We start from the raw sequence: 10,026 nt of genomic DNA on the forward strand, positions 1-10,026 counted from the left end.
TGCAACCGAGTTCAGCTTGGTGCTTAGGACTGACTTAGCATAAATTTGGACCATCCAGATTTAAAGCTAACAAATGGTTCCCACTAATTAGCATTTAGCAGAAAAGGGAGATCAAACCCGCCTGTATTGTTTCTGGATCAACATCTCGAAAACTTAGATTAGGGTTTTGAGTTACTTCGTTGGATTCTATTTAACTTCCTTAGCCCGTTGCCCTATAAACAATCTTCTTGTGCGACTCACAATGGGACCATCATTTGTGTCTTTTTCACGCTCTGACCGCCGAGAGATCGAGCGTGCAGAGGCGAGATTGCCGGAGATCATAAATTTCCGTCGCTGTCACATCTCCTCCCAACCTTACAAAGGCAAAAGAATAACCCTTATACTTAACGTAACAGCTGAAACAGCTGTTATAATCCAAACCTTCACTCTTCTCGGCGCAAGTGTTCGTGTTTGTTCATCAGGTAGCTGGTCCATCATAAGGGACGATATTGTAGTTGCAATCACCTGTAAGGGCATTCCCATCTTTGCTAAACAAGACCAGACTCTTGAAGAGCACAGACTCTTTATGAACCTTGCACGAGATTGGGGTTCTTATTCTCCTGATGTGATCATCTGCGACAGGCTTCTGGATTTTGAGCATGATATCATTGAAAATTTTACTCTTAGGAACGAGAACAAGTGGATTGTAACTGATTTTGAGTTCTTGTACTCATTGGCACTCGCAGCATGCAATTCGTCCCACGCTATCAATGGAAGAGGTCTCAATTATGACCCTGAGGTAACTCTTTCAACTCAAATGTGCCATTTTCCCTTTATTGGTGAACCTAATAAATAAGATTTAATCAGTTTGCTACCCAATTTAACCACCTAGGTTAAATAATGTCTGTGTTGTTCTATCTACTCGCTTACAGGTCCCTCAGTTGCACAGCCATCGCTACTCCTTGCCTGGGCTTTTGAAGAGAGCCACCAAGGGCAATGTTGCGGGGAAGAAAGTTGCCCTTTTGGGTTATAGTGACGCCGGAAAGGAATGTGCTGCTGTCCTGATGAATGCCGGAGCTAATGTGGCAGTGGTCTAGGATGGTTACATCTATTTTTGGGATTTGAGGCCGCCGGTTCAGATCGCCCATCATGAAAATGCTTTCTCCGACTTTGACATCGTTGTTTACTCCGGTGTTGGCCACGGCGGCAATGACCTTGTTATCAAGGTTGACTATATGAAGTGTATGAAAAACGGTACAATCGTGTGCAACATAGGTGGCTTCGCCGGCAAAGGAATCGACATGCGAGGACTTCAAGATTATCCTGGTGTGGAGTGCCTCAGCGAGGACCAGGAAATGGAAAAGTGGGTCTTTCTAGATCATGGAACTAGCATCATCGTATTAGCCCAAGGACGACCCATGGAGTTGTTTTGTGCCCCACAAAGCATACAGACCATGAAGCATTACATCTCAAAGATATGGGTTCTTCTTCATCTTCTATTGCCTCGCACGATTTTACATTCACTGAATGGATTTCATGAACCCTTTCTTTTTATTTTCCTTAAAAGTGTATGTGTGTGGATTTTGGAGCTTTGCCGATGTAGAACTCCTCTCTTTTCACTTAATTAGCATGCTTTGTTATACATGTGTGGAGATAAAGCCTTTCATCTTTTCTCATTTTGACAGAAATAAATTATTTTTATTTATTACTTTATTTGTTTTCATTTCATGAATTGTTGGAGGGTATCTAAACCCTTATCTTTGACTGAAATTTGTAATTTAATTAGCAGTTCCATGTTTGTCATCGTGTTTGGTTTGGGTTTTCATCAATTGATGAGCATATGGGACAGACTATATTTAGAGGTTGTTTGAACCAAAACTAGAGTTCCAAGCCTAATTACAAAAGATCGTAAAGCCTAAACTAGAGAGGGTGGAACTCGGCCCAATTATGGTTTAGTTGAGTGGGGATAAATGAGACGGTGCATTTAAGGGGAGGTTTGATAGAGTCACATTCATTCCTCCTACTATCTAAGATTCTTGGTGCTCTAGCACTAACTGGCCACTTTGCAAAATGGAACTCCCTTTACTACAACATTTTTAACCTCTAGAAGCACTTTGGTTTGCAATAGTTCTAAAAGTACCGTTGCTTAATGTATGAATAACCAACAATTTTTGTGTGTTGTTATTGATTTTCACTTTAAGCAACAATTATTTGGCTACAGTTTAAAACTGTACTCTAAATTAGGCAACATAAAGATTGTTGCTCATGAAACTTTTTTTATTACAACATTTAAAAACTGTCTCCTATTTCAATAGGCAACAAAAAAAAAAATGTTGCTTTTTGCAATGGTTAAGAGTTATTGCCTATTGTTTACCTTTATATAAAAAACTATTTACTTTCATTTTTTTTATCCATTTTTAACATATTTTTATAACTTTATTTATTATTGAATTAATTTAATATTTTACTTATTAAATTAGTTCAAAGATTATTTTAAAAATTATCTCTATATGTGATATTTTGTAATAGATAATATAATAATAATAATGATAAAAGAGTGGTAAGAGGCTAGACTTATATTCAAGAGGTTGAAAGTTTAAATCTTAGGTAGGAGAAGAAATATTAAATTTTGTCTATTTTAAGTTTACGCAATAATTCTCAACTGTTGCCTATTCTAAAAGAAAGGCAATAATACAAAATTTTTGTAATAAATTGATGTGAAAACTGTTGCCTATATTGTCATACTCTAAGACAATACTTTTTGTTAAGTATTGCCTAAAATTTAAAAAACTATTGCCCAAGACAACAGGTAATGCTGAAATATGCAATAGTTAAAAAATATTACCACAAGTCAAAGACAACAATTTTTATAGTTATAACAACAATCTAGACCAAGGTCTGAGTATTAAACTATAAACTAGTATCTCAATTAGTTTAATAGTCAGTTCGATTTTTATAACATTGGTTCCAACTAATTAATCCAAATTCAAGTTGAGTCAAGCTCTAAATGGAAGGTATCTCTTCCAAGAACATCATCTTTGTTGGAATTTACTGATAGGCCCTTGATGGAAAGAGGGTCATTACATCAGAGCAATCGGTGAAAATCTAACATATTCCAGATTAATTGTAGTTGAATGAAAATCACTAATTAATGAGAAGTAATTCCTGATTGGTTCAAAAAAAAAAGTCTTTCCCCGCATTCATTGTGATTATTCTATCACATTAATTCCCTCCACTTTGGGACAAATTATGATGATCAGATTTTTCTTTTTTGTGATAGCCTCCCAACACTAATAAATAGTGGTGGGTGGCTGAAAGAAGAACTTGTCCAAAGCAAGCGCCTCTCTCTCAGTATTCGCTCCTTCTCTCCCCCATTTCTCTTTTTGATATATCTGTTGTGCATTTTAGAAATGACTCTAGCAATCCAATCTTGTGTGGATAATGCTCAGATTCGGTAAGACTCTAATTCAACTCCATTTTATGGCATATTATTTTACTTATAATTATAATATTCCTTCAATCTCCATTCTCATCGCTTTTGGGATTGAGCCTAGGAGTTGATAGTTAAGGAATTCAAATCTTTTTCATCCGACTCAACATGTGTCGGTTGAAATAATTTTTTTTAATAAAAAAAGACAAACATAATGGAACAGATAAATATCTCAGAGAGAAGCAACTTATTTATAAGTTTTTTTAAAAAAAGATTTTAAAAGGGGAATTGAATGTTGGAGTAAATAGGAATGGTTATGGAAGAAAGTAAATGAAAAGTTGAAAACTTAATTGTTCCTAGTGGAAAAACAGAAACCAACTCATTAATGTGCACATATGCCATTCTTCGTATAAACTCCAACGCACTTTTACTTCCTTTCTTATTCATTCCTATTTTTGTTTCCTTGGCCAAGCTAATCCATTCCTATTCACCTCTATATGAACTCTCTTGATGCTATCTAGGGGTGAGTATTGTTTAGTTCAGTGCCAAAATATACACAACCAATCAACTGAATAAAACTAATAATATGAATCAAATTAAACCGAACTAGGTAATCAAACTGAACAAGGATTGAACTAAAATTTAACAATTCAGTTAAGTTGATTAATTCAATTTTTGTACTTCATATTGGACTGCTTAGACAATTGGACATATGTTGCTTTTTTTTTTTTAACTAAAGAATCGGATTCATATCATATATAATGAAAAAGAACATACAAACAAGGCTCATATATTTTTAACTTTTTAAATTAAAAAAGAAAAAATATATTAAAATAAAGTAATAAACTTTATATATAAATTAATAAGTTTGTGTATATATATTTGAATGATAATTCAATCAGTTCAATCTATTTCATTTTAAACTTTGCAAACCTAACTGAACAAATCAATCAATTTTTTGTTTTTAAAAAGAATCTAAGAACCGAATAATTGAACTTGATTTGATTCAGTTCAATTTTTGGTTTCTGTTTAGTTTTGCTCACTCCTAATTACTAACAATCTTTTACTAAGGGTTTGTTCAGCTGACCACCCACTAAGAGGAGATTTCAGAGATAAGAGGATTCCTACCAGTGGGATGTTAGAATTGTTCTCTCACCAATAACTACCATTAGATGTGCTGACTATTTAGCACGCCATGCTCACTCCATGGGGCGTGAACAACTTTTCTGGGATGATAGGAAATCACTGCCTAATGATTATCTATTTTTAGGCTCTAGCTTTGTCCTAGATTTTTGTTGTTCTGTTTCATTATTTCAAGCTGTTGCTTGCTTTTGCATTGCAAAATATATATACATACACAGATATTTTTAACCACCTATTTGTTGCGTAGAAATATTTCAAAATAATTAACAATAAATAAAATAATTACATTGGTTAAAAATTATGCAAATTTTACTTCACTTTTATAAATTACGCGTAGACACGTAGTAGTACTTTTCACTTTTTTTCACATGCATCAAATGCAGAAGTATTGAGAAAATGCCAAAAAAAAAAATCAAATTTACTTCATTTTATTAGTATTTAATCAATGTTACAATAAATCAATTAAATTGAAAAAAAACCTTAAATGTACTTTATCATTTTATCGCTTAGTTTATAAATTATTCATTAGAAAATACAATATTTTATATTTATTCAAAAATTACTATATATATCACGATTCACATGCATCCAATTGAATATTATTTATTTCTCTATGTGTGTATGTATAGTTAAATCTTCAGTTTAGTATTATAAAACAATTTTCTAAAGTATCATGTTAAAAAATATTAGACATTTTTATGTCTATCAAAGTATAATTAATAAAGATAATTTCAGAAAAACCTTTAATTAGAGGAGTAATTAATCAAGTATTTTCCTTTGGCAAAAAAAAAAAAGGTATTTTAGTTGAAACACTACTCTTTTTTTAAAAAAAATATAAGATATTTTTAATTAAATCACAACTTTCAATAAAGTAGTTAGTTATCTTCTAACTAATATTATCTTTTTATATTTTACCCCTATTTAATATGGTGTTTTACATTAAAATAAATAAAAAGTAACTTATTTATTAGGGGCACTTTTGGTTAAAGCACATTAATTATACCTTAAAATACTAAAAATGTTTTGTATTTTTAAATATGTAAACCTTTAAAAAATATCTTATATTTTTTAATGGAGTGAGTATTTTAAATGAAGATAAACATGCAAAAGATGTATAAGTTTACAAATAATTAACTTATTAAAAAAATAATTTAATTAAAAATATCTTATACTGCACCGTTCAAAAATATCACTAGTGCAAACACTAATTTCCACGATAGTTAAAATTAATTTTTCGCGATACAATATGAAATGCAGTAGAAATAACTGTAATGATAATAATAATAATTTATTTTCACTGCAATCGGTCACGGAACTGTAGCCATGATAGGTCAATTACAACGACAGCTGTGATAAACAACTCTGGCCATAATTGCCTCGTTTTTTTTTCTTTTTTTATTTAAAAAACACATTTTGTTCTCTAAGTTCTAGAATGCAACAGAATTTTTTTAGATCCCCAAAAGCCAATGGTTAAGATCGCTCTCCATGAATTTGAGTATTCTTTATAATATACACTTTTCGTTTTAAATTATAAAAAAACTTAAAAACAAATTTATTATTCTAAAATATAAGACATTTTAAAAAAAATAAAATTTTATTTATGAGATTTTTTTAATATTACCCTTCAAATGAAGAGAGAATTGAAATCATATTACAGCGTAATGATTAAATGTGTGGAGATATTTTTGAAAATTCACGTACAGTTTTCTTTTGAGAAAGCAAGTTTATCAAGTTTCATTATCATGTTTCATTGGTATGCAGAATCTTGTACTAGTTTGTTTTATAATTCGGGACAGAAGAAGTATAATACAATAACTAGCAAACATCAGATCATTATAACATTGAATAAACGTTTAGAAATGAGCAACCTTGTGACCATATCCCATCACGTTAGATAAGCAATTAAGAAAGACCAACAAAGCGAAAAGAGAAGTTAAAAACTGAGATACTTTCAGACTATTTTCTGTGTAATAGAACAACTGAAATTATATGCACTCACCGTGTAAATGTTCAAAGAGTATTCCATTGGGCGCATATTCAAAAACGAACCACCATTCTGGTGAAAGGCTCCTCTTCCTCGCAATATCAAATCAAAGAGTGTTCCATTGTGATTCACTTTTGATAACAAATCAATCTGAAACCATGATTACATTAGGATTAAGAGTAAGCTAAATTTTAGAAGGCAGCAGATAATCAAATGATCTTGTTAATATTTTTGATATGGTACCTTTTTCCTGAACTGTACTTCTAAAGTCTTTGACCAATCCTTCAATGATGTTCCACTAACAGATGCTACAACAATTTCAAAATGATGGCAAACAATATTTCAAATCATTAATTCAATTTTTATTTTTTATTTTTTTAAGTAACGCAAATCTAATACATTTACTATTTGAGGAGTTACAAAGGTAATGCACGCGTCATTCCTTAATAAACAGTTATATTGCATAACATTTACTATTTGGAATGGAAGAAGTATATCTAACTTGCGTAGAATTCAGACATATAACAAGCAGTAGAAAAGTTTATTACTTGAAAATACAGTTGCTCCAGCGCTCCAGCATGTCTCCAAGATTCACTATAAATACCCTGGCAATGACAATCACAGCAAGCAATTATTCTTTCAGTTTCAGAAATGAAAACAAAAAAGGGACAATCAGTTTCGGAATAAAAGATATTCTGGAAAAGGATACCAGGAAGCAAATGCTTTTTCATGCGTGTTTTTTCCAGTGAAAATTTGAGAGAAATTCAGGTTTGCTAAATGTATTAATTAAAAGCATTCATATATATATTGTAAAGAATGAGAAAAATAAAATTAACTTGATATGTGCCGAATAGACACAATATATTCATTTAATCTACCTCAGAATATTGCATTGTGACCTCCATGCAGGTACGGAGGTACTTGAACTCCGAACAAAACCCGAGTACTTTTACAGAAATGGATGGGAGTTGATTCGGAACAACAGAGACGATTTGGTGTCAATCATTCGAGTGGCTTCTCGGCTTTTCGAAGCTTCCAATGTGAACCAGAGACGCTGCTTTGGCTCTCTCGAATGGTTCACTGTTTATGGGACCATCAACAATCTTAGAAGACCTTTCGAGAACCAAGGGAAGAGGAAGTCCGTAATCGACACAGCTGTTTTGGACTTCACTGTCGACGGAGGTGAGTCGTCCGGTGACAGGGGTAGGTGCCGCTTTACCGGCGGCGAAGGAATAAATATCCCCAAGCAAAGGTTACTGTCGGGCTGGTATGAGAGCTGATGGAGAGTCTTGAGCAGGGCTGAGGGCTGAGGGCGGAGGGCGTGGGGAGAACGAGAGCCGAAGGTGTGATAAAAGAAAGGCGTCGCCATAATGGACCGCACTTCTATTTTTGGTTAATGAGCAGATACATTATGGTGACAGGTGCTGTACACACCAATGCATTATTGCGATAGGCTCCTATTTCCATAATATATAATTTTACCTCATATTTATTAATTTATATTCTTGTAAATGTGAATTTATCATAAATTAGAATTGAAGGTAAAAAGAAAAAATAATAGAGAAAATTGCCATAAAATCCCTTCTCCCGTGATTGTTTTGAGGGAATAAGACCAATTCACTATAAGAAAAATAGTTAATTAGTGATAAAAAATTTTATTGTTAATTAGTAAAAATTGTCACTGAACGAATTAGCAACGGAATATTTCGTTAGTAAAAATACCATCACTAATTCATTAGCGACGAAATTTGTAATTCCGTCGCTAATTAGTGACGGAGTAGCATTCTGTCGCTAATTTTTGATAGAATAGTGATAGAAATTTTGCATCACTAAATAAGGATAAAGTTATTCTGACTTTGTGATGGAATGCATTCTGTCGCTAATCTATCACTAATTTTCCAATAGGCTTATTCCATCGCAAATTTATTAGGTGGACCAAAATATCATTGCCATGTTACCCGATGGACTAATGCTACCTCACGACTACCTAGTCACTTAGTGGATCAGTGCCATCTCATTGCCATGTCACCACCACGCCTTAGTAACCCAATGCCACCTCATCGCCACGTCACTGCCACATCATTTATCATTGCCATGTCAAATATTATTACCTTCAATTGTGCCTTGGCTAGGTTTGAACTTGCAACCTCATATTCTCTTGTGCCTTTGTGTCCACCTTGTTGAGTTGAAAGGAATCTTCAGTCTTAATTGATAAATTAAATATATAATACTTAAACACACACACATATATTAATAAATATATTATTTAAATTATTATTAAATATAATATTTAAATTTACTTATTTTTTAACATTATATTTATTTATTAATATGAAAAAATTAATTTATATATAATAATTATATCTATTATATTTTATTTAAAAGATTTATTTTTGATAATAAATTTAATATTAAATTGAAAAAATATTTTATTATCATTATATGTTATATTATAATTTGTATCTATATTATATATAATATTTTAAATTTTTATTTATAATTATTTTTTTATTTTATTTTTAAATAAGAATAATTAAGTATACATTTGAATTATTATTAATAATATAAAAATAATTTTAAATAATAAATTACTTTAAATTATAATTTTTAAATTATTAAATTAATTATATATAAATATATGTTATAAATAATAAAATTAAATTTAAAATAATTTATGATGGAATTAGCGATGAAATTATGACAAAAAGCTTTGTGATGGAATCTTCCGTTGTAAATTTTGTCATTAAATTGGAATAAGATATCCTAATTATTAGTGATGAAATTTTTTATAGATTCCATCGGTAAATTATTTCTGACAGATTAGTGATAGAATAACGATAAAATTTTAGCGATAGAACATTCTGTCGATAAATTTCATTGCTAAATTAGTGACAAATTTATTCCATCGCTAATCTGCTATTTTTTTTTGTAGTGATTTAAGGACCAAATATACACCAAGCTTATCACCTTGTACACCCAGCATGTGACCTTGGATCTCAAGCTTTTCACCTTGCATCCTAAGCCTATTATCTTCCACTCCAAGCACCTTGCACCCCACACCTATGACCTTGCACACTGTAAAGATGTAAATTTCATGAAAATATAACCTATTATCCTGAAAGTGACATTCTGTTCAAGAAAATAATAATATGAACAACAAATTGTTCAGACTACAAGCATGTAAATTATATAGCATTTTTGAAGGCTAACATGTAACTTTGTTGTGCAAGGTCATAGGCTTGGTGTGCAAAGTAATAGGTGCAGGTGCAAGATTATAGGCTTGAGATGCAAGGTGATAGGTTTGGAGTGCAAAGTGATAAACTTGGAGTGCAAGTTCATAGGCTTGGGATGCAAGGTCATATAGGCTTTGAGGTGCAAGGTGATTGGGCATTTGTCCTTAAATTGGTCTTGGTTCCTCTAAACAATTTCCCTTCTAATTAAGGAGAGATAATATGGTAATTTTTCCAAAACAATATATAAATTTTCAATG

At 31.7% G+C, this 10,026-nt stretch overlaps 1 protein-coding gene across 1 annotated transcript; it reads left to right on the top strand.

Annotated features, from left to right (window-relative positions):
* Positions 1-241: 241 nt before the first annotated feature.
* Positions 242-7,907, top strand: LOC129319577 (adenosylhomocysteinase-like). Its single transcript, XM_054964677.1, has 5 exons — positions 242-778; positions 912-1,070; positions 1,119-1,410; positions 7,446-7,718; positions 7,834-7,907. The coding sequence occupies exons 1-5, from the start codon at positions 242-244 to the stop codon at positions 7,905-7,907; spliced, it is 1,335 nt and encodes a 444-aa protein (XP_054820652.1).
* The last annotated feature ends 2,119 nt before the right edge of the window (positions 7,908-10,026 follow it).

The sequence above is a fragment of the Prosopis cineraria genome, unplaced genomic scaffold, assembly GCF_029017545.1.
Source record: "Prosopis cineraria cultivar Desert tree isolate PC_DT_omini unplaced genomic scaffold, ASM2901754v1 PC9, whole genome shotgun sequence".
NCBI lineage: Eukaryota > Viridiplantae > Streptophyta > Magnoliopsida > Fabales > Fabaceae > Prosopis > Prosopis cineraria.

Bases quoted from the DNA above. Each gene is read 5' to 3' on its own strand.
- LOC129319577 (XM_054964677.1), top strand. From the start codon at position 242: ATGGGACCATCATTTGTGTCTTTTTCACGCTCTGACCGCCGAGAGATC. The intron at 1,411-7,445 runs GTGCCCCACAAA...ACCTCCATGCAG, and splicing joins ACGACCCATGGAGTTGTTTT to GTACGGAGGTACTTGAACTC. The intron at 7,719-7,833 runs GTGAGTCGTCCG...AGTCTTGAGCAG, and splicing joins GGACTTCACTGTCGACGGAG to GGCTGAGGGCTGAGGGCGGA.